The 26116-nt window shown below is 41.8% G+C and overlaps 1 protein-coding gene across 13 annotated transcripts in view; it reads right to left on the bottom strand.

The window, feature by feature from the left end:
* Positions 1-26116, bottom strand: part of LOC128752705 (transcription factor 4-like) — a 111481-nt gene that overhangs the window by 60449 nt on the left and 24916 nt on the right. For all 13 annotated transcript variants that reach the window (XM_053854195.1, XM_053854204.1, XM_053854203.1 and 10 more), the window contains 2 exons: positions 17935-17990; positions 17754-17829 (listed from right to left, as the gene is read on the bottom strand). In XM_053854195.1, coding sequence (XP_053710170.1) covers positions 17754-17829; positions 17935-17990 — 132 coding nt within the window. The remainder of the gene's footprint in view (positions 1-17753; positions 17830-17934; positions 17991-26116) is intronic.

Here is a 26116-nt window from a genome sequence, read left to right as displayed (position 1 = left end):
CCTAGTGTCCTACCTTAGGCAGCAGGTTAAAAATAAAATCCACCACATGGAATTTCTGTACAGAGTATCAGACCAAAGAACAGTTTTAGTTTGGCAAAATGTCTCTTTTTTTTTTACACACAGCCTGAGGTTGTGTCTTTTACTTGATTATTACTGTTTTATTAATATGTGGTGGTAAGTGATAACTCTCTGAATGAGCACATTTGTGATGTTAAATGTTGGTCGCCAAATTAACAAAAAAAAAAAAATGCAGATCATGCATATGTGAGAAACAAAGATCTCATCTCCACTAAGATGCATGTAATTGCTCCATTTTAATAAAATATGTGACTAATAGTGGTATTGAAGACTGAAAAGGAAAACAGATAGACGTGTGTGTGAGTGTGTGCCCATTGGGGGATGGGTAGATTGAGAATCATCCCGAGCAATTCAAGCGTTTCCATGACACCACCGGGCACAGGTCCAAAAGTTTCCGAGAAAGTGTTAGCTTCAGTCGCACAGACACACGCGCATATATGCGCGTGCACACACCCACACATGGGCACAATGTTTGGAACATATCATTTCGGGGATCAACATTAATTTAAGAGATGATGTGGATGTGAAACCACACACACACGCCACCGTCCCAGCAGGCGTTTATTTCTTGGCACAGGAGCGAGTAAATACATCAAACAACAGATGAACGTATACGAGCGGAGAGGACGACTCGGGAGACGCAGCACCTCGCTCACATCTGTCCACTTCTACCTTCACACGCGCCTCTCTGCGGAGTGGACCACTCCCACTCCTCACACCAACCTTAAATTTGGCTGTCAAGATAGTTTCCCCACAAAAAGTTTCATGCAAAAGGCGTCCTCAGTGCCTTTTGGATGCAAAGTGAAAGTAGTTGAAATTCTCTAACACAACGAGTGGCAAAGCGTGACGCATGTATAGGTCCATTGTCTGTAATCTCAGCTCAAATATTACTCTTTTATACAGAAGAAAATCTACCTGACCAGGCTCCTATTGTGTAGTCGGACACACACAAATACACAAACTCCGAACAGCTAAAAGTGACAAAATTTGAAAGTACACACACGCAAAAGCCTTTAAGTAAGTTTGTGACGCTGAAAAAAACGAGGTTGATTTTCTACAATGTATTTATTGAAAAACAACTTTGACTGGTCCGCCTGGTAAGAACAGACGTGGCAGCGAGGACTGTGTACGCGGCGAGTCTCAGACAACACAGAGCTGCTGAAATGCGGCAGGCACTGCAGATTTTTGTTGGCTGGCTGACAACGACGTGCCAGTGCCAAGCCCCGGCGGCGGAAACGACTAAAAGACGCATAAGGCTGGCATTAGAGCCCCAAATCTTTTCCTACCCCCCTTTTCTCTATTCTCCTTCTCTATTCTCCATCCGCGCTGCGACATTCACTTTGGTTGAGGTCTGACTCCATTTGGCAACGATCACATCACTTGGTAAATTTATCAATCTGCCGGCGCTTCCCTGTGATGTGCGCGTGTTGTGGAGAACACGGCACCTGAAACTCAGCTGGGGGTTCAGAACCCGAGGTGTGAACGGCGTTCAGTTTGGATCTCCAGGTTTAACCTCTTCCTCTTTTCTTCCGCTATTGTCGCCGAATGAGGATTTGGATCTTTTTTTGTCTTTCTATTTCCCGTCCATATCTGCTGCCATTGTCTGGAGGATTTCAGGCAGAACTTCCACCACAAACGTTGGCCACAATTGCGATGGCAGAGTCCACGAGGCACGGAGCCCACATCGCTCCAAAAGGAGCCGCTCTAATTATGCTCACTAGACAATAAAAGGAAGCAAAGACACAAAAAGAAATGTTGTGTAAAACATTCAGGATTACCTATAACTGAAGGTCTGATTGTGTGTTTGGCGTCATTATTTGCAGAACAATATTCAGACGACACAAAGCCGTGAACGCTGTTTGTGCATTGTGCGGCAGACAGATGACGACTGCTAATGTCGCAATAAAAGCTGGATTTAACACGATTCTACTGTCTTCAGGGTTGAGATGGAGGCTGAGCGATGACAAAGAGAGACGAGGAAAAAGGTGTGAAAATTGGAATTAGTGGCACAATATGGATGCATTAGCAAGGCATTCAGTGATCAGTGAGAGCAGCACTGGGGAGAAATAACAAGGACCTGTTCGTGGTATTCAGCAGATTTGACCCCACATTCTGCAGCTGTCATGTCTGCTTCAGTCAGAGAAAATCATCTAAAGGCAGTTGAGTTTTTCAAACAAGTAAGACCACCTGATAAAGCAGTCGAGGGTTGCAACTAAGACACAACTCAGCAACACGTTCTTCAACACACCTAACATGTTGACACCTTACAGTCTCCAGACAGCTTCAACCTTTGGTTGACAGAGGGATAATAGACGGGGGGCCGTCATTGAGGAGTCAAAGGTCAAAGTATGCTGTGGTTCAGGCGGGATTGTCCGTCAAACCTCGGGTCTCTGTCACAGCCCCAACCTCTTGTTACTTTACCATGTCAAAGATCAAATGCAATGGCTATTAAACCAGCTTTAAAAAAGGCTACAATTTATTCTTTATTATTATTATTAATTTATTTTTCAAGTGCAAAAAATAAATAAAAATAGAGGTAAACGAAATGTGCAGCTGATCGACATAGGGACAAGCCACGTGAGCTGCTAACTGACGCAAGGAGCATTGTTCTGAGACTGGAGGTTTTGAGGCTGCAGCAGAAAGTGAAACATCAGGTCTCCGCAGAAGTTTGTGCTGCTGCTGCTGCTGCTGCTCCCACCAAGTAACGTCTTTTTAAGATGTTATATTTGTAAATGATCCAAAATTAATCATTCATATAAATATAAAAGCTACATCTGTGCACATTTATTGACCACAATAAGAAGTTTTCATTTTATTCACAACACAGCTTTGCAAATGATTTCGTCAGACAAACACACACTCAGCTTTCTGTCTGGTTGTACTGCATTTCACTGGAGAATGGCAGATGCAAAGAGGCCCAAAAAGATCTGGCGTTGATCGTTGATCTGTGGTGCGCCCCGATAAGCTCAACGCTGCACACCACACGCTGCACCAGGACCGAGCAAGAAGCTCGTCCGCCAAGAACCATCGCAACAAAAGGGAAACAACACGGAAGTGCTCCAGATGATGCTGGTGCTTGAGCTGTGTTTTTAATGGAAAATATCCTGAAAGAAACACCATAAACATATGCCAATATGAGGGCTGTGAATTGTCAGGTATCTTGCGATACGATATGTACGCTGATATTTGAGTGGTGATACGATACATTGCACTATATTGCGATACTGTATATTCAGCAACATATTGTAACAAGAATGATGATCTTAAGGGGGGGAATCAGATAATGCAGTACAATATTATGAGTATGAAATCAAGTTTAATGTTATGACGTCAGTCCAGTCAGACTGTCACTTAAATTTTGCACTCATACTGAGGAATAGAATAAGTCAGTGTACAAAAAATGAAAATGTTGCCATCAAACACAAGTCACAAACTAAAACATGAAAAGACTGTCCACGGCGTTCTGGAGTCATTCATCGGGTTGAAATACCTCACCCTGGCCCTCCCCACTCCTGCCGCCTGAATCCCAGTATTTAAAGTGGTGTGACAGCGTGAGAACACCTGGACGTCAGCTATGTGAAAGCCGCTGCCGCACGTCTCATCGCTGATGCGCTCAGTGTGATTTCGCCACCAGCACCTGGCTGAGGAATAATGACATATCTGCTCCCACTCTGCATTCAGCAGCCACAAATCAGCAATGCTCTGCCACAGCGGGACGCAGCCCACCTGACATGACGGGGCAGGCAGAGGTGAGAGAAGCAGCAGGGGGAAGGACAGGGAGGAGAGACGCTGTCGCCACGGCCCACGTACGGACCCACTGACTGGGTCAGCAGCCCTCTTTAACTAAATAAAAACATTTGGAAAGTCAGTGGATGACGCAGGTTTGTCTACATCAGACTTTGCCACATGCCGTTCAGATCCTCAAGAGTGAAGTATGCGACGGCTGCACTTCTTTAGGCCGACAGCTTCAGCTGGTCCTCAGAGGAGAAGTGGGGGAGAGTTTAGTAAACTACAGGATTTAAAAGGTAATTCAACTGATAGTTGGAAAGACAGAATACATGTGCGAATGAGTGAAGGTGATGGAGCGCAGGTAGTTGGAGGAGGTGAAGAAGAGAGTGCGGGCAGGGCGGAAGGGTGGCGACGACTTGGACGGGAGTATCAGCAAGAACGAAGGGAACTTCTGATGTCTGTCTGATGAGAGACTCTGGCACAAAGACTAGTAGGATGACTAGGACAAGATTAGAAATGAGTGAGGAAAGGTTAAGGAGGCCAGACGCAGTGGCTTGGACACGTGGAAAGGGGAGACAGGGAACACAAAATGAGAAGACGATAGAGAGAAGAGAATAGCTGTGGTGGGAGGATGATGGGGGTGGAGGAGACAGGAAGTGTAATGTGATTTGGGCTATTGTCCACTGTAGACAAGTTATGTAAAAGAAAGAGAAAAGAAAATTGCTGTCTCGCAGAAGAGTTGAAGGAGTGCAACTCACCAGACACAGGAGTCTGTTCAGATCGTATTTGAAAATGCTACATGCTGTGTGGTCTGTTTTAAACAAGTTCAATTCATTCATCAGAGAACAATGTTAAAATTTTAAATTTAATTATTATTTTATTACAAAAACTGCAGGAGAGAAACACAAACATTGCTCCAACTCCCACCCTGATGTTTCAGCTGAGGTGTACAGATTCAACCTCAATTTCATCATTCTGGTGTCAAATATTAAATGCCAGAATAATTCATCATGAAACCTGAATTTAATTACATTAATATTTTAATCACGCCCCATCCCCAGTTCAAGTATAAGACAAGGTTTTTTTTTCGGGTTTTTTTTAAATCAAAATATGTCGAAAATGATTGCTTATGTTGTAGATTATGTGTATGTTGTATATGTTGTAGCCTCAAAGAGTTAATAGTTTCTAAGAAATGACCTGCATTTATTCAGCTTTTAAAACGACACAATAGTTTTTATTCTTACAGTTAACTTGACAACACGTAATGAGGAACCTGGAGCTCGATTTCACTTTGGAGTTCAGGACGACTGTCATCCTCGCTGAAGTTCTACGCTCATCTTTTTAACTTTTGTTTTATTTGAATAAAAAATCAAATGGACAACATTTAATAGCTTTTCAGTAAATACGCAATGAGCTCAGCTCCTAAAAACAGATGACGCCACATGTTTCTGCGCCGCTGAGGTGGAGTTGGCGTGTCGTTGGCAGCTTTGGGGCACTTTAACACTAACAGGAAGGTTTTCTGCTCTTTGTCAACCCTGTTTCCATTAAGACGGTGCCAACTCTGCCCGCTGCTGTCAGATGGCACTGCCCCGCTGCAGCAACACACAAGAGCCAATGAGGACCACTTTATTCACGTCTGCTGCCATGGCAACCGAGTAACGGCCGGGACATTACTGTAACTATACACTGGGAAACTTGGTCTCTGAGTCATGACACCTGGCACAGAGTGTCTCCATTTGTAACAAAAAAAAGTCTCACTGTGGTGGTCAAGTCCTGAAGGTCAGTGAAACTGCTGCAAATCTTTAGGAGCAGATGATGCAGGAGACGGATTCACAGCTTCACCACAAAAAAGTCACATTTTTTTAAACATCAAAAACATACTTAATTATGTAAATAAACCAATAAAAAAAAATTCAAGTACTTTGAGGATAATGATGATGAATATTATCATTTGATATCAGGTGCGACCCACAAAAATCTATTCAAAAGTCATGATGAAAGAAGCCCAGATATCAATGGATAAAGGTTATAGAAGCATTACAATAGCGGGTGCCAATAATTCTGAAAAACGACGTAAAAGCCATGCAAAAAACCTCATAACTCAATAAACACTCTTGGAACATTACATGTAAATCATAGAAGACGATCAAAATGTGTTCATGGCGACCAAACAGGAAGCGTCAAACAGCCACCGGCCTCCAGGTCCGTTTCACTTAAGGCTGCAAGGAAGATGCTTGTGTGTTTCATTCCTCATATGCAGTATTTCCCTACCTCCAGAAGAGATACCTTAATGTCTTTATTTACATCTGTTTGTGTGTGCTTGTTTGTGCACACCTGTGCATGTGTGTGTGTGTGCGTGTTTATGGCGGCACCAGACTGGTGGGCCACATCTGGAGAAAGGGGGGACGCCACTGCTGCAGGCGGGGAGTAAAAGAAAACTGCAACATGCCAAGGAATCCAAAAGCAGGACGGAAAGGTACCTGGAGGTTTTGCGTTTAGAAGTTCGATTAGTCCAACTAAAGCAATCCGCAGCTTTCTCTCCCTTCCTCATTTGCTTTAGTTTTTCAGAGCGTCAGGAAGGAAACATTTTCTTCCTCTTCCTGACCTTGCTCCGACTGACGGGCACAATACTCACTCCGGCACCATGGAGGGGCCCGAATTCAGACTTTGGCTATTCGGTTATTGTGCGTGTTATTATGGAGGCTGGATCAACGCAAAGAGGATCATGGATACACAACACATTCTCACTCCCTAGGTGCCTATGTTGGTGCAGAAATCGGGGTTAAGATGGACTGCCGTGTGTGTCCAGTACTGGTTTAGGTGTGTGTGTGTGTGTGTGTGTGTGCGGGAGTGAGAGAGACGCAGCCACGGCGGGAAAGTTGAGTGCGAGAGATGGAGCAAAAGAGCATGATGAACTTCTTTTGCTTTGTGATCTCTCATCTTACAGCTGAAAGCATCAGCAGCCATCACACTCTCACACACACAGTCTTACCAGCAAGCTAGCGCTTAAAGCAAAACTGGGCTTCCATAGCCATCCATTATCAGTGACAAGCTAAATGTACCATGGTACACCATATGGTCCGGGGAGAGAGAGAGAGGCAGGGAGGGATGAGGAGATGGAGAGGGACGGACAGATTATCGACAAAATCGAAAGTTCAAGCTCAGTCAGTGTTCTGCTCTTAAAAAGCATGACAACGGTGCCACTAATAGATTTGAAATGACATTAAACATTACCACATAAATTCATGTTTAATAATTGCCTCAAGAAGATAAAAAAAATAACCTATGAGATCATACTTCCAGAAAAGCTGGTTAATATTCATAAATTTGGCCATGAAAATGAAGTAGAAATGAATTAAGTTTCAATTTTTGAGGTTTAAGGACATTAGAAAAAGACAAATTCATTAAAAAAAATTCCACTAAATGGTTTTATCAAACAAAATGTTTCAGATTTACAACTGTGGGAGAAAAAAACTCCTCCAACTAACCCCATATTTGAGGAGTGTTTCTTTGCAAAAATGTCCAAACACGGTGTGATCAATGATCTCTCTGTCGGCGCTACATTGGGTTTGTTTGTTTTTTTTTAACTCTCGCTCAGCGTTCACCTGCATGTGCTACTGTAGTGGCGTTGCTCTCTTACACACACTTTATTGAACTGTTACCTAAAAGCTTTGCCACAGGAAACATCTGTGTAGACAAAACAGACAGTTGAGGAAAACCCACAAACGCGTCGTACAGTATACACGCTCAGAGCAACCACATACACACGGGTTTCTTTTGCACCGAAACACCCCAGAAACTCCAGTTATAAGGGTTTAATAACTTTTTCATACAAGAAATTAACAATATGTTGATTCAAGTATTTGATCTGAGACAACAGATCGCTGTGACCCCGACATACCCCAATTGAAAAATGACTCACCTCAACTGTCTATCACAGGTGCTTTGATAGTTGCTAAGGTTCTTAGGATTTATTAGCAAACATCAAAAAAGTCCACAAAGCATCAGCAAAAAAATAAAAAGTCACAAGCTGTCAAACAACACAAGACAAATAAATAAATACCCATAATATAAAAACACATATCATGACAAAATAAATAGAAGATAAGTAAAAACAAGTAAATAGAGAATACACAGCTAATGATAAAGTGCAAAAATAAATAACCAAATGATCAACAATGGTCATCAACCAGTCCATCAGACTTGACTGATATTGGACTACAATGTAAACAACACACGCTGAGGAACGCAGAGTCCAACTGCTTGTTGAGTTCCGTTGACACGTCAATGAACTCGCCTGTAGATGGTGGTGTCCACAGCAGGACAGTAAAAACAAATAGCGAAATCACTATATTCCAGCATCAAATTTAAGGCATTTGTCCCAGCAAGTCAGGGCTTGAGGAAGCTAATCCTAGCTGTCATGATGTGCGCTGTGAGGGGCAGTCTGCAAATCCGTCGGGGCGCACACACACACACACACACAATGGACCCAGACGTGGCACAGAGAGTGTATTATCTCAACCTGGTGTTCCATATATCATGTTGGATGGAGCGAACACACGCACACATACACACATATACACAAACCGACACTCATAGTTTCAGCACAAAGACAAAACAGGGCACAGACTCGGTGCCATGCTGCTGTGGAGGGGGCAGTGCCACGTTAGCAATGCCCAGGGGGCGACTGCTATCTCGTGCCAACACTCTCTCTCTCTGTCTCACACACGCACACACACACACACACACACTTAGACATCAGTATTCCAGGACCGTTGCACTCAAAAACAGTTCTCTTTGTATGACTTCTGAATGCAGTGTTGTGTTTTGTTTAATGATAAAGACAAAAGCAGAGATCAACAAAAATTCAAACATGAATTGTCGGTTGCTCCAAACAACAAACATAGCTGACAATGCTGATCATCACGTCACTGAAATTCACACATCATTCTTCAGACCTTCAAAAGTCATGACCTTTAAAATGATAATTTCCCAGGTTTTTTTCTGGCTCATTTCCATATTTGTGGGCGTAAAACAGAAATACGTGCAGAGATAAATCCACGTGATAAATGTTCTTATGTTTTAAAAATAGAATTAAAGCAACAACAACAGCTAGGTGTAAGACAAAAAACTGTGTGACAAACTAAACACACTTCAAATGAAAACATATCTGAACACATTTAAGTGCATGTGATGAAACCACGGCAGCACCATCTCTATCGCTGTCATTATAAAGAGACTGTCCTGACGTACAAACTGCACTTTACGGAGATTATCCGGCTTTAATCAGAACAAACCCAAACCATCTAATCTGAACACTTTTATTCTTCCCAAGGATTAATGCGGCCCAAAGCACAAACACACACACACACTGATAAACGGACACATTGATGCATGCACACACATACACAGCAGGTTATTTACTTTCAGAGAAAGACAAACTTCTTATTGATTTTTTTTTCTTTTTTTTAATAGAGCCCAGATGGGAAATTCTCCCTTTTGAAACTACATAAATAAGGAATTCACCAAATCATTTTACATTCTTTACTGTTACTTGAATGTGTATTTAATAATGTGGGAAACTACAACAATAGTGCAGTAGTAGTGAGTTGTTGTTTTTTTTTTTTTTACACCTGCAAATGTGAGAATATCCACGACAGAAACCATGAGGCTGGATCATAAGGGCACGAATCAAAACCTGTGCATTAAACCTTCACACATGAAAGAAGAAGAACCATCATATTTATTATTATTTCTATAACAATCTCAAAACTTTTTTACTTCCTCCGCCCGTCTGACTTTCATCCCAAGCCATCTGCCTTTTTCTGACTCTCACTCTCTCTGCAGGTCTCTCTCGTACTCCCTCTCTCGCTCGCTGACTCTTTGCCCCTCCCCTCCTGCTCATCTCCCCCAAAACTTGGCAGTGATCCCTAGCATGATTTTTCTTCCTTCACTCCTCATTTGGGGGATTGGGAATGAATGCGATCCAATCTAGACCTCTGCTAAGAGACATGAATTTTCATTAATTACAACCTTGTCAGCAAAAGCATTATGGGAACTGAATATGAAAATGCTAATGAGTGCGGCTCATTTGCATATTTTTCTTTGTTGGAATGTCATTAATTATTACGTTTTATGATGATGAATGCAGCTGTCGATGGCTAGTCCTCCATGCCTAATTAGCTATCAGAAAATACTCTGATCAAAAAAATGGATAGGGATCCAGAACCACTCTTCTGTCACTTCAACTGGTTCGTCGCCCGCGCGTACTGATGACAAACTTTTGTTGCTGCAACATGATGGAACACATTCATCCTGCTATGGCTGAACATTCAAGGACACGGCGCCTAAACTAGGGCTGGGATTAGAAATAAAACAGGTTCAAATATTTACACCAGCAGGCTTGAACACGTCCCGGGAACTTACAACAGTTTAATTTTCCACGGCAATAATGCATAACAACATATACCTGGTAGAAAGTTGTGTGTTCTAATATTCGTCATGGGTGGGATACGATTTAATAACACACACTGAGATGAAAACCCGCACTTTCCCCTCACCAAACTCTCCAGCGTTACTGAAAGCATCCTCAGCCCTTTATCCAAACACAGACACAACTCTTAGAGAGAGAAATCTCAGTGTCCTGTTTGACACCTCAATTTCATTTGAGCATCACATTGAAAAAGTCCTGCTACTAAACTAAACTAAACTAAACCCTGACAAAAGTAGAGTAGACTAAACTAAATTGAACTACACTACAATAAACTAAACTAAACCCTGACAAAAGTAAACTAGAGTAGACTAAACTAAATTGAACTAGACTAAACTAAACTAAACCATGACTAAACTAAACTAGACTACATTAGACTAAACTAAACTGAACTAGAGTAAACTATACCCTTACTAGACTAGACTAGACTAGACTAAATTAAACCAGACTTAAGTAAACACCGACTAAACTAGACTAATCTAGACCAGACCAGACCAGACCACACCAGACTAGACCAGTTTAGACTAGACTAGACTAGACTAGACTAGACTAAACTAAACCAGACTAAAGTAAACCCTGACTGAACTAGACTAGACAAGACTAGACTAGACTCGACTAGACTAAACTAAACTAAACCAGACTAAAGTAAACCCTGACTGAACTGGACTAGACAAGACTAGACTAGACTAGACTAAACTAAACCAGACTAAAGTAAACACCGACTAAACTAGACTAAACTAGACCAGACCAGACCACACCAGACCAGACAAGTTTAGACTTGACTACACTAGACTAGACTAGACTAAACTAAACCAGACTTAAGTAAACACCGACTAAACTAGACTAAACTAGACCAGACCACACCACACCACACCACACCAGAACAGACAAGTTTAGACTAGACTAGACTAGACAAGACAAGACTAGACTAAACTAAACTAAACTAAACTAAACTAAACTAAACTAAACTAAACCAGACTAAGGTAAACCCTGACTGAACTAGACTAAACTAGACTAGACTAAACTAAACTAAACTAAACTAAACCAGACTAAAGTAAACCCTGACTGAACTGGACTAGACGAGACGAGACTAGACTAGACTAAACTAAACCAGACTAAAGTAAACCCTGACTGAACTAGACTAGACTAGACAAGACTAGACTAGACTTAACTAAACAATACTAGACTAAGCAAAACTAGACTAGACTAGGCTAAACTAAACACAACTATAGTTCTGTTTACTAAGGCAGGTGCATGGTGACATCATAATAAACAGATTAGATAAGTGAAATGACTTCCATCCTGACACTTTTCAAGCTACAGCCTTTTGACAGAGAGATCAGATATGTCTCTGAAAAACTCCACCTGTGTAAAACTTAAAAACTTTTTTTTTTTCATAAAGAATTGTGTTTTCCCGGAGTCGAAGTTGAACCAATTCTATGTGTGTTTATATAGGAGAGCAGACTCTTAAGCCTGATGCTGTTTCAGTTCTGCTCTCTTGAAAAAACAAAGAAAATTAATAAAGTTGGCTGAAGTCAACCAAGCAGCTGTTTATGACAAATACTGTAACTTTCACCTGACACTATTGTCCGACATTTATATATGTATCAATAGTCTTTTTAAAGGTAAGTGAAATTCTAATGTGGGACTCTACTGAGGGGACGACGTCAGAATCCAATGCTCCAGATGAAACGACTGGACATGTTTCCTAGAGAAGCTGCGAACAATTAGAAGTCCATCCAGCTTTAAACCGGACCTGTTGGCTAAATAAAAACACTACTCCTCTGACTGGAAAAGCGCGTAACAATGTGTCAGTATTTACTTACATTTTTAAAACTTCAGATTTAAATCATCTTCTTTGCATGTTTTGACCTTAAAATTAGAAGTATAAATGCTACAAATTGAAAAATATATAAAATAAATAGAGGAGGATGAAGATGCACATGAAGGAGGGCCATTCCCAACTTCACTGTCTTAACCTTTTTTTTTTTCAGACCCCTGCCAGAACTCCAGCCTGGTTCATCATCAAATGTAATGAAACTGACTGACTAAACCGGAAACCTGATCACATGATATTTTCTGAAAATGCTCCTGAATAATGAGGAACACCGATGTGATTTAAGCCTCCATAGATGATATAAACTGTTGAAAGGTTTGCTGCGGTGCATTACAGCTCACAGTATGCAGCTGGGCAATTAATAAAGAACGTAATGTACTCGCCATATGAAAGCCAGGAAATGGTGACTCTGGAATACAGCAAAAAGACCAGCATACATCTGTGGAAAGTCTGTACTACTACAACAACGTAGCAAGAAACTAGTCATGGTATTACAATGTCAATCTCAATGTCCATAGACCACAGTAAAATCCTGCTGTGATCCTCTGCCTTTCCATTTTAAAATGTGACAGTAAACAATAAACATTCTGCTTTTCTGAAAATTGAAAAAAAAAAAACCCGCTAACTAACACCCCCATCTTAATGAATGCCAACCTTGATTAGAGCACCATGATGTCAGAGGCACTAATGATCAGTTGGCTTCCATTCAGAAAGTGCACGTCTGTCTTCCTGTCTCACTCTTGCTGTCTCTCTCTCTCTCTCTCGCCATTTAGGAAATAACATTGAGCTATAACATTAGTGGTTCAGTTGGGACACTTTTTATGCATATATTATATATATATTTGATTTCATTCAGTCTCATTTGAAATGGTATTTTATGACCATTTGGAGTCACAGCAGAATCCGCTCCTTCTACGCAGAACTGATTTAATATACTGTGGAAGGTTTCTCATTCATGAATTTTCTGCGGCTGATTTCCTTTACAGGCTCTCTGGGGGGTTGGAACCTCTCGCAGCCACAGAGGGAAGGCGACAGGACACGCTGGACAGCGCACCAGCCCATCTCAGGTGACCAGGTGGAGGCAGAGCTGACGACAGCCCAGAATCATCCGGTCATGTCAGTGCAGTTCTTTCCTCAGCTGGAGGAAACCGGAGTGCTCGGATGTTTTTTGTCATCTGACATTCTTAAACCTGAGCACAGTGGATGAAATGAAAATCGCCGAACTTCTGTTCAGACAGTGCTAATATTCATTTCAGCGTGAATGCAACCTCATCGTCTGATAACCTGCTCCTCTGGGGGGTCGGCGGGGGCAGATTTTCTCTTTCTCTCTTTCTCTCTCACCTTTTTTCCGCTGCATCCCCATAAACATACTGTTCTGCGCTATACGTCTTTATCGCTCCCTCTAACCTCTTACACACAACAGGCCCAGTTTGTCTGTCTCTCTCGCTCTCTCTCTCTCCACAGACACACACACACAGTCACGCACACAGACACACACTAGCATGGCTGGCCAGATGGGACTCTTCCACATGACCAGGCCGATCAATCAACACTGAAGGGCCCAGGTGCTACTACGCACCATTTCACAGTCTGTCACACACACACACACACACACACACACACACACACACACAAACATGTGCAAACACAACAGCACAGACATGCAGAGATGGAGGTAAAGGACACACAGACATGAAAAAAAAACAAAAAAAAAATACACATAAACACACACAACGTAACATGACTGACCTGAACTCAGTCTCTCGGGACCTCATCTGGATGGATGACATTAAACAGAGTATATATATATATATATATATATATATATATATATTGACACACTGATGGCAGTAGGCTGCGATGCATCTGAACCATCAGGAGCAAACCAGGGTTAAGCGTCTTGCTCAATGACACAAACACATTGGGACCATTATTCACCAACTCCTTCATTATTTAATAGCTGTGTTACAACTAAATGCTGTGCCTTATTAATGCACTCCAAAATGTAAACGCACAAAGAACAACTTTTGTTTTGGGGTAAACAGACACAAAGAATGTTAAATGAAGCCTCGAAACAACAATGTTCTACACACTCCTCAGATACAGTGGGAAGAAACTTTATCATTGATCAATTTACTCACCAATTATCGCAATATTTCTGGTTAATCCCGCTGCATTATTGAAACAACTTCTTTGTTGGAGTGTTGGAATTACTGTGTAGGGGCATCAACAAACTTATCAACACAACTTTACTTAACTTTATTCCTGTTGCTCCTCTACTGTCTTTTCCTTCTCACTGGAAAATGCTCTGCTATTCATCTATGGTGAAAGACTTGGATGACATGCACAAAGGTGTTAGAGACACCTATCAATTTCAAATGATTTCACAGTGGAAAAGCGAGGAAATGGTTGGTTGATAAAACAGTGATTTTTTTTTCTTCCCACGCTTTAGTTCATCACATTTTAACAAACTGATTCCAGTCCATGCCCCTGCTGGACAGGAAGCGTGACCTAGCATCAACACAATGTCACTTCAGAGGTGGCAGGGTTGGGAGCTATGACTGGTGAAAGGGAAGCACTAAAGTGACCTCTCCTGTCAACTCTTCCCTTCTACACTGTAGACTTGCTCAAAGTACCACGCTCCTTTTTAACATTATAGAGCACCTATAGCGGAGCAAACGCCTCCAAGTAACAGTTCTGCAAAAGTTCATGTTCACCCAAAAACTTGAACCTGACAGTCTCCTGAAGCGGAAGCAGCCATGTAGTTGATGGAGGTCACATAAAAAAAGTGACTGAAGCTTTTTTTTTCTTCACTTTTTATTTATAGATGAATGTGCTTATAAGTCGAAAACCGCTGAGCACCTCATTTACTATCAATGACAGTTACACCAACGCATGCACCTGCTCTGTTTAGCAACCACATACACACACACACACACACACACACACACACACACACACACACACACACACACACACACACACACACACACACACACACACACGGTAAGCCCTCCGTGGCTCCCCAAATCTTTAACCAAAAACTGTAATCTAACAATCAATTTGAAGATCGCTGTGTGCAATGAGTGCAATGGGATGTGTGCGCGTGTCTGTGTGTGTGTGCGTATGTGTGTAGGGCCGCAGATTAATCTAGTAGGGTCGCTGAGATGACACTAATCCCTTCGCTGATTATCTAGAGCATAACATCACTCTAATCTAATGTTGGGGGGGTGAAGAAAGGTTGGCCTGGGTAAGGAGACAAGACAGAAACAGTATAGACCTGGTGCTGAGACAGAAGGACGAGTGGAAAGGAAGACACACAACTGATCAATAGTGATGGCATAAGGGCACTGAGCCGTTTATCCTCTATGTTCCTCACCTGAAATGGTCACATTATTCTACAGTGTGAATTATTAATGAAGCACAGATGAAAAAGTTCTCCACCAAATCATGCGCCAGATCACGTTACAAATGACTGAAGTTTGAACCAGAAGATGGAGAAGAGAGATAGAGAAGAGTCACACAAAAGTCCTGTTTGTAGTGAATTTCATGCACCTTACAATAGAAAGTCGCTCCGTGAACTGAATGTCAGGGAACCAGAAACACCAGTGGACAAGCAGGCCAGCTACTGTACTTCAGTGGGACTATACTATACGTTTGGTTTGGTTTGAAAAAAAAAACGAGAAAAAAAAAATTTAAGAACTTCACTAACAATGAATGCAATTAGTTAGAGCTTTTATAATGATAGACTCACAACCGATCACATTTAATATTTGACCCCAGAATGATGGACTCTAACTAATCCAGTTTTGGTTATGATATCACACTGTATAATGTGGCACACCTGGAATTGGAGGCCAAAAAAATGCTCCCCGTGAAAGTTGATGCTCCATAAATCTGTTATTTGGATTGAATCATTATTTTAAAGTCCCAGACCTAATGTAACTTATTCACAGCTAAAATATTCATCTTGAAACCGATGTATGATGCAATATAATATTAAAAGACAGATCATAACCGAATCAGTCATTTGAACTTTTATTGACATACTGTACCATACACTGCTTTCAAGTTTATCTTATTTATTTTTTATTTATTTATTGGTCTTGGTGACAGCGGCATCTGTTGTTTTGCAGATGCACATACTGTATTTGTGATCCACACACAAATGTCCTCACTGGTCTATGAGGCGAGGAGAAAATGTCCCTCCATTCGGTTCCCACGCCAACAAGTCAATGGGAGCTGAGGTCAGTGCCAATGCCAATTGTAACAAAATCCTTTCTCTTGCAATACTTTTTTTACCTGTCCAAGGAGTTTAGAGTTCCAACCCACCAAAATTACCGCTCTCCCTAATAATGCAGCCCTTTTTTCCTATCTATAAGCAGATACTTACTGCTTCAGTGGTGAAATGTTTGGGTGAGATTTAAATGATGTCAGCCGCTGAACACAGGCAGCAAACATTTGATTGACAGACACCACAGAAGTTACAGTGGAGTGTTTTCATCTGGAGTTGCATCCTGAGTGTGTGTGTGTGTGTGTCCGTCTCCCTCTCTGCGTGTGTCTGAGTGTGTGCACGCCCTATACGAGGCTGTCTCTGTCTCTTAGTGTTCTTATTATGAAAGTAAAATGAGGTTCTCATGCACCAGATGAAGAATACAATATTTCCATTTCTGACTCTCCTCGCGGCCTCTGCAGATACATACCATAATCACAACACTGTCACAACACATCACACACACAATGGATCACTTGAGAGCAAGAGAGAGGAAACTATGATATTTCAGGATTATACAGATTTTCTCATCATCTCACCGGGAGATTTTCCTATCTTCCTTTGTTCTATGAGCCAGTTGTATTTTCAATTATTGTAACTGTTGATGAATTACGCCAACAAATACAAAATAAATATGAAATTCTTTGTTAAATATTATGTGTTGATAATGAAACAGCATGATTTATTTTGCATTATTTTGGTGTTCTATTATATTTATAGCATGCAATGCCACATAGCGCCACAGGACAACTAAAAAAAAAGGCGACATTTCAATTCCGATCCTTGTGATAACTGCTTGGTTCTTGTCAATGTAGATGTATTGACAAAAAGCTAAACATCAGAGGTCCGCACACCAATCTACCAAACACCTGTGGAGTTCAAAACAAACGTCCACCTTTAAAACTGAAAAATAACTAAATAAATAAATAACTACACAAAGAGAAGAGGGTCACAGGGAGCACCAGAGAAAGGTAATTAAGCTCAGTGTGTGAGTGTGTGTTTATTGTGTCTCCGATGTTATATGAGTGTGTAAGAGAGGAGGAAGCAGATTATCTGTGTCAGTGGCCATTTGCTCACAACTGGCGCCACATCGAAGAGAGCCAGGGGCAGAGAGCATCATGGGTAAATGAGCACACACTGCCTGGCGTTTTCCATGTGGTGGGCCAAGGGGAGGAGAGAGGGACGGAGAGACAGGGAGAGAGAAACAGCATGCCAGATGACCTGTTTCCTCCCGTGCACACGAGTGTGTCACCAATCGGAAAGCCACACTGCTCACAGGTCAATCAGAACCTTCAGAACCAGCAGAGCAGAAAGGAGTGGAGGTGTCATTCAAAAGACGCGCTCACCTGTGAGCCTGGAGTTGTTGTACGGAGGCGAGAGGCTCTCGTGTGAGGCCATGTACTGAGGTCCGTCTGCGTAACTCTGCCGAGACAAATCGCTTCCATGAGAAATGGAGTGGCCAACCTCTTCACCCCGCTCTGTTATGTCTACAGATATGCAAATGCAATAACTTTGACCTGAAGTTACCTTCGAGGAGCGGCTTCCTCCGACCCATGAACCTCCACCTGTCCTCTCCTCCATATCTGCAAAGAAAGAAGCGACTTGGGTGAAAAAGGGAGGAGCTTTTAAGTTACCAGTGCTTCTCAACTATTTTCTGTTGTGCCCCCCCACAGGAAGAAGTAAACGTTTCGCGCCCCCCCAACTCTCCGCCGCCTCTGTAAATAGTATCATTTGTCCATAAAATTACTATAAGTACACCTCTGCATAACATTGTGTCCTTGTTAACATTAAAGAGAAGAAAATAGCATATATATATATATATATATATAATTATTATTTATATATATAATATAGTAATAATGATATAGACATAACATAACTTAACATTGTTTTTGTCTGTCACACAATAGACTTCAAGTGCATCAATTTGCCTGAAATAAAAAAAAAATCATGAGTGGATATGCAATTATACTTTATTCTAGTACGGCAAAAAAGTATTTTCCCCCGAGGTCTGAAGGACTGTGACACACATGCTTGTTTTGCCATTTTTGTGAGGACCTCTCATTGCCATAATGCTTCCCGCAGCCTCTCTCCCTCAAATTAACCATCCAAAGCAAATGGCTAACTTTAACCAGGACTCGGAACCAAACTGAAACCGAACTATAATAAACTGCTTTTACTGACGTTTTAACCCTCAAAACTTTGTGAGGACAGGCCAAAATGTCCTCACAAGAATGGTGGCATGTCAAGGCTTGGTACTCACAAGTATGGCAAAACATGAATTCTAAGATGACAATGGGTTTGCATCATCACTTCTGACAAACATCCTCTCAGTGTCCTCCTGACCCACTCACGTTTTTAACTTCACCAGCTTCACCTCAGCACCGCTTGACTGTGGTTTGTGAAATAAGCAAGAACAAATGCAACAGAAAGGATCTAAAACCCACCTTCTCCTCGACATCATCAACATCATTTATACTCAAGATCAATGCCGATCAAAAACTTCCAGCTCGGACAGGGGTTGGACTGCAGGGAGATGGTGTGTCAGGCGTATTTGCTTACAGAACATGCATGGTTAACACGTATGACCATGTGTGCAGCTACCAGTCGTCGTGCGAGATCATTAGCATCCCACTGACACAAATCTTCAAAACTATTCAAGCACTTTTGTGTGGTTGTGAATGTGAATATGGAAATCTGAATGTGGACACGCACATATGTGTGAAATGGAATACAGCGAATCACAAATGTGTAGGTTGTGATTAAATGTGTGGGTCTGTGTAAACAGGATGATGATGGTGTGTGTCCAGATAACACATCTGAACAAACATGAATGTGTTTGCGAGTCGTGTGCTGTAATAAGTGAGAGAAACTATGTGTTTGTCCTATTGAAAATATTTTTTAAATATCTATATGTATCTTGGAGTAACGGAATTTGAAGTATCTCATTGACCTCATTTATATCAACAATGTTTCAAATGCCGAAAAAAGGTATCCCAATTACGTCGGTACAATTCAAGTGGGGCAATAATAATGGCTGAAATATAATTGTAATAACTGTGTCTATGCAGACTGTGAGGGACCAGGCCAGTTTGTTGTGTCCAGTTAGAATGAAGTGTTCCATGATCTTCACCCGAATCTAACCCAGACATCACAGTCTTTGTCATTTAATACGTGAATAAACAGGACATAGCAAATCAAAGAGAGGTAAAGTATTAGAATGCACAGGGCAGCCTGAGCTCTGAGCTGGATCCTTCCTCTGACGGCAGCTACAATAGAGAGTGGAGGGGGGGTGCGGGGGGTTCAAGTCTGAAGGTCCAGGTGCAGGAGCAGCAGAGGTGAGGGAAAACATCAATTAAAGGAAACCTCCTGCACTATTGAAAAGTGAGAGGAGTGGAGTGAAGGGAGGAGATGAGAAGGAGGAGAGAGGAAAACAGGTCGCTGTGCAGAAGTTGAAAGGTGTGGAGGAGGAGGAGAGTGGGAGGCGTCCATGTGTTCTGCACCTGATAAGACCTACGACTGAGGCCCCGAAATTACACCAGAGGGAGAGAGATTTTAGACACACAACAGGACAACACCGACTCATAGTATGCCTACCCTTCCCGCCCCTTTCCACACACACACGCACACACACACACACAAAATGTTGGGTATCTATCATCAGTTAATGAACTTAGACTGACAGACAGCTCCGTGTCTCTCACAGTGATCCTATTAAGACCTGCCTGACACAAAACAGACTCCTATTAATACAGCGTGTGCGTGTGTGTGCGTGCAATAAAAACACTGTGCAAGTAGACTTTCAAAAATGGGTCAGTATCACAAATGACTTGTCTTTTACAACCAAAGTAAAGTGTTCGTAAATTTCAGTGTTAACTCAGACTCCTCAAGCACAAAACCACGAGTTCGGCATCTAAACAAAGAGTTTCTACATTTTGACATTTTGTGATTACACAAAATAAATGTCAAGAGGAACGAGTAATCACAGTGACAAAAACAGCTTGAGAGATTGTGTTATTGACGGCACAATGAAACACACACAGTAAGGAGGATAAATAAGACTCAGATTACAAGTTTTCGCTTCTCCTTTAAAGCCTCTTTAACACCCAGAAATGTGTTTGCGTGCACATGCTTGTTCAAGTCTATGTTGATTCATCCTTGTTTATATATTTTTGCCAGGAGGAAGTGATGTCACATCATCAGGAAGCTGGCCGCATCCTGTTTTCCAACTTCAACCTCTTCTTATCCTTCTTCCCTTTTTTCCTTTTCCTTCCTTCCGAGTCCCTCTTATACATCCCTCTAGCTTTCTCTGTATTCCTCCCTGCTTTGTTTAGTTGTTTTTGAGCCTGAAACTAACCTCAGCTGATGCGTTTCCTGTTTTCAGTTGTTTTCGGTTCTCATCAAGTATTCATACATCTGGCAACAGAGCTAAAACAATAGGGCTGTTATTAATAATTACTCAAAAAAAGTGCATATAATTGGGCAAAATGAACATTGGTGTGACAGTGACAGCTCCAAAAAATAAAGAAAGAATGAAGTTTGTACCCATCATATCATCATTTTATATATATATATATGATGCATGCGAACTTCATCTAAACTTTGACAGATGACAGATTTAACACGATATTTGAGCAAAAACCAAGATTTTTCTTTTTGCCAAGATTCTGCTTAGACATTAGTGGAAGATTTCAGAGATAACATTTCCACTTGTCAAGTCCTGCCCACTCAAGTCCTGCTTCAGACGACACGAGGACACTTTAGAAATGTCCATCCCACCACCCTGAATAAATCATCTGTCGTCAACAAGAACGATTATAAAATTGCGTACTGTGTCCTCAACCAAGCCTTTGAGCAAGGCAACAGACAACGTCGCCATCTGGAATCAAGCTTGGAATGACTGCTTTCCCTCTACTAGTCTCCATAGCTACTGAGCTCAGTTTCGGAGGACAGTTGGAGATGACACATCGATTGACATCTTGTCGCTATGGTAACAAGCAAAGAAAGAAAAAAAAAAAAACGGCTACTTTTATTAAATGATCCGATTTATTTAATAAGTAGACTGACGTTTAAAGTGATGTCTTCTAATATCTCTAACGTTTTCGGATCAGTGTGTTTGCAGTACACGCTATACTCTACATATGAAACTGGAGGCACACACATACATACACATACATGTGCACACGCACACACAGTGAAACACAGGGGCCAGTGTTTCCTGTCATTAGGCAGCAGAGCTGTTCTATAATTAGAACATCTGGACCAAAGTAAGTTTTTTGCCAGTGCCCTCGCGCACACACACACGCACCTCTGCACACTCGCGCACAGACACACGAGCACATGCGTCACATGTTTTATTTTTTTGTAGGCCGTCCCTTTTTATGTTGCCTGTTTTTCGCGGCTCTTTTAGTTAAAAAAAATCACATTAAAGGAAGAAAACAAACAACAGCTTGGAGAGCTAATGGCACAAATGAGTAGAGCGAATGTTCACAGACAGAGAGACAGAAAGAGAATGGGCGGCTGAAATGAAATTTAAAAACAAAAAAACATTCGCAAGTTCAAACATGGATTTCTTGAATCAACGGCGTTTTTAAAGACTATAGGAGCCCACAGATGCCTGTCCAAAAAGAGATTAATATTGATGATACGAAGGCCAATCCTTTTGTTTTCCCCTTTCTTCCATCGTTGTGGTGGTGGGAGAGTAAGCAGCACGGGCGATTCCTTTGACAAAGCCCCTCCTCTCTCCACACAGGCCCATGTGAAGTGGAGCCAACTGTGGCTTAGATCTCTACACACCATCACCACCGGAGGAACAAAAGGAAACTCAAAAACAAAGAAACAACTAAAAGCAGCGAGGGAACTTTTAATATGCAAGAACAATAACTGAAGCAGACACAATCCATTGAGCAAAATAATAACAATAATAATAAGGAGGAGGGAACAAACCTACAAGTGAGGAATTTATGAGGCCTTTTTACAATGTACCTGCATCTCCCAGGTGGAACTGTTTGTATGGCTGTTCTGGAGAGTCATTTTAAGGTGGACGGTAAATGTGTCTCTTTGACTTGCCTTGAACTCCTTAGAACCCTCCTTGCTTGCATTAGAACTAGCAACACTGTCTCATCATGCAGAAGATAAAAAGCACAGGTGTATGCTCACGTTCCCATCTTTCATTCCTCTTAATGTCTTCCTCTTCGTCTTTGTTCCTCTTAAATATACAACTTGCTTGTATGAAAACACCCTGTAAATGCTGCAGAAACAACACTTCCACGTAGTGGCAGGAGGCCCTCACTTCACTGCTAAAGTCAATTGGCATGCAGAGAGGAAGTAGTTTTTGGGTTACATTCAAATCTGTCAGAAGCATACTTAGTGATACCACAATTTTTTTTTTTTAATTATAATCCTGCTCCTTTAAAGAATATAGATACGTAAGAACAGTGTGTCCTTAATAGGAGGCGAACAGCTAATGATTATGCAGGAAATAAAATAAACCATGTGTCTCGATATGAAATGTCTAACAAACACAATATGTGAGACAGATATTAGATCAACACCAGCATTGACTTGACATGTACTGTAGATGCGAGTTTGACAACCCATCTCGCCCTGTCTGTCTCATACACACAGAACTGCTGAAGCACGGGGACAGACGAAATTTCATCGGATCAATAGTAAAATTGGGGAGAATTTGGACAAACTCCAGGATGCAGATTGAAAGAAGGGAAGCAAAGCGGCTCTCTCAACAAGTGCAGAAAGTAAATCAGGAAACAGTTGTGCTGTGTTAAACAGGCTCAGAGAATTCTACCTTGACATCTGCTTTTAATTAACAAGGAAATAGAAAACAGCTCTCCATCTTTTCTTCCTTCTCTCAGCTGTGGCAAAGTGGGTAATTCCTCCCTCTATCCCCACTTCCCTCGCTCCAAATATCACAGATTGTGAAATTGACTTTATTTATCGATGGGAGAAAGTGACGCGACATAATGAAAACCATTTTGGGGAAGTCTTGAGGTTTTCAGCGAGGCGCCACGCATCATCTCTCCACTAAGTTCCATGAAATCTGGCAGTTTGTTATAGAAAGTTGATATAGAAGTAAACAAATTCACCTGGTCCCTCCTCCGCCCACAGCGTCTGACACTGATCTAACCCGGACCCAGCTTTTGATCCACTTTCCCGAGCAAACCCTGACTTCCTGTCTCCCGATTGGTCTCCTTTTAAAAAACCCAGTGAAGTAGCCTTTCGAGATGGGCCATCAGGACGCCCAGCTCTTTCCTCTGAATGTGCCACACCAACTCAAAACTGGTGAAGAGGGGCAAAACGACCCACTTAGTAAAGCAAACTCTATATAGCGGCACAAGAATCCATGCATCAAACTCAAGGGTGGCCAAGGTTATCTGGCCCCCCATCTCATCTTATGTGGCCTGCAAGAACATAAATTCAACGCTAATTTATAGGTTACACGGTTGAGTTGAAGGGGCTGTCCGGCACATAATGGCAGCCATGTATCAGCAAAATCTCTCACAATGGAACAACAATCCCAGAGACGCAGAAAGTGTACCAGGGATATCTTCAGGACCCTGTCGGGATTCGGGTGAACTTTCAGTCCAAGGTTTTCACATCCGTTCTGACCGACATATTGGTCGCTGTTAACTTTTCTTATACCAACAAATATTGACTTATACGTTCCAAACAGTCATTGCTAAATTGTGCATGCATTTATGTTTGGATGATGTGGACTGTCAAATTGTTTTCATCTTCCCGCAGCATTCCTTGTCCAGGCCGCAAAGGAGCGGCAATGTTTCATTGGTTTATATGGTACCATACGATAAGCTTGACTCATGGTGCCAAAAAGTTGGCAGTGGAATGTGAAAGAGCGCCACCCATATGACCAGGGAGTCTGTAGATGCTGCGGGAGGGAAAACTCAGATGTGTCAACATGACGCTGAAGGTCGCCTTTTGTGTCATCCTTGGACACAAAAGTCGACTTGATGTCGGTGAGAACGTTACGCTTTAAGGGTGAGAATGCGTTGGGTTTTGTGTGTTCCTCATCCTGTAAAGGGTAAATGTGCCCTGACGCTCAGAAAAGGAAACTGAAACAAACTTGGGGTGGATGTACCTTCGTAGGCAGAATCTGATTAAAAATAGCGGCAGAGACACTTTAGCACCACATGCACCTGCTCAGGAAGAACCCTGTGCATTAGTCATGTGGCTGTCGGTTTGGGGAAGTGAGAGCCTCAGGTGAATTCCAACAGCTCTGGTTCGATCTGTTAATATTAGCTCAGCACTGAAACTATTACAACCTCAGCAGACGCTCACCGTGAGAGAACTTTGACCTGAACACTTCATGAAGAGAAGCGGGATTCTTCATCTGTGTCGAAATGGGGCTCCGAATAACAACCCAGCAACGTGATGTTCATTTCATCATTAAACACTGGCAGATTCTTACAGTGAAGATTTCATCTTGCTGGGATGTAGCAGGACACTTGACACATACTGATGGTAATTGAGAGTGAAACTAATGTGTTTCTCTGCTTCTCTCCTCCAGGAATTATTTAGAAGTCTGCCAAATGCAACAACAGGACCTCATTGTTGATGAGTAAATCCTGCTCAAATCCTTCTGTAGTAATACAAAGAGCCTGTGTGACAGGTACAGTACAGTGGCATCCACCCCGGGGACACTTTTTAAACAGCTGTGTGCTGTGCATCAATACAAGGAATTTGCCGTGGTATTTGCTTCGTCGAAAGTCTCCCAAATCGCAGAAGAGCAAAAATAAAACTAAATAAAGTATGAACAGTCAGGTTTTTTGTTGCCAGGATGTTGTTGACATTTCTCATTTTAGGACTGACATAGCTCCACAGCTACCAGGGGACTCTTCCAGTCCAACTAACCTGACCATATTCGACAGTAAACTTAAGATCTTTGAAGGAAACAAGTCCATCATGAGCATTATTACAAAACTGATCTTTCTTCAAATAGTTTAAGTATCTCACTCTCAATAAGATGGATGGGATCGAGACCAAACTCAATACAGAAACATAAGTAGTCACACATACAGACATACATATGAATTCTTGCTGTAAAAGTCATATTTTCAAATAAATTGAGAACTGAAATGCATGTGAAAAGGCAATATAGGAGCATGTTTCTCTGTCGGGTTGCTTCTACAATGGCTACAAAAAAATCCCGGAGTGTGTTGGGCATCAGAGACAGATAGAGCACTGACCACGAGGGAGACAAATTCAGATGAGTATTTCTTCATGTAATGTGAATGTAAATGACTTTAAATTCTTGTGGTGTGATGATCTTCTGTAGCAGCTGCACAGATTGTGACCCCGAACATTGTCTGACCTCTATATTCCTACACAAGCCACAAAGCAGAAGAAGTATACAATCCACACTAGAACAATCTGCCTGTTGTTGTGACGCAGGTAAACCACCATGACCATCTCAAAATGAGAATCCTGCAGGAAACCTTGGCCTCACTTCAGAAAGATCTCCTCTCATGACCCCTCTCTCCGTCCCCGTCACCCTCCCTCCCATCGCCAAGTCTTTCACTTACTCCATCAGAAAGCAATTACAACTTAATGGCTGCCAAGACCCATTAACAACGTTCGTCTAACCTTTAAATATTGCACGATGATACCACTTTCGTTGGACAAATTTAGTGGAAAGATCCGGAGGCAGGTTGACAGGTGGTAAACTTGTTGGCTC

The sequence above is a fragment of the Synchiropus splendidus genome, chromosome 1 (genome assembly GCF_027744825.2).
Source record: "Synchiropus splendidus isolate RoL2022-P1 chromosome 1, RoL_Sspl_1.0, whole genome shotgun sequence".
NCBI lineage: Eukaryota > Metazoa > Chordata > Actinopteri > Syngnathiformes > Callionymidae > Synchiropus > Synchiropus splendidus.
Note: the sequence above shows the minus strand (reverse complement) of the source record. Positions and strands in the feature narration are given on the sequence as shown.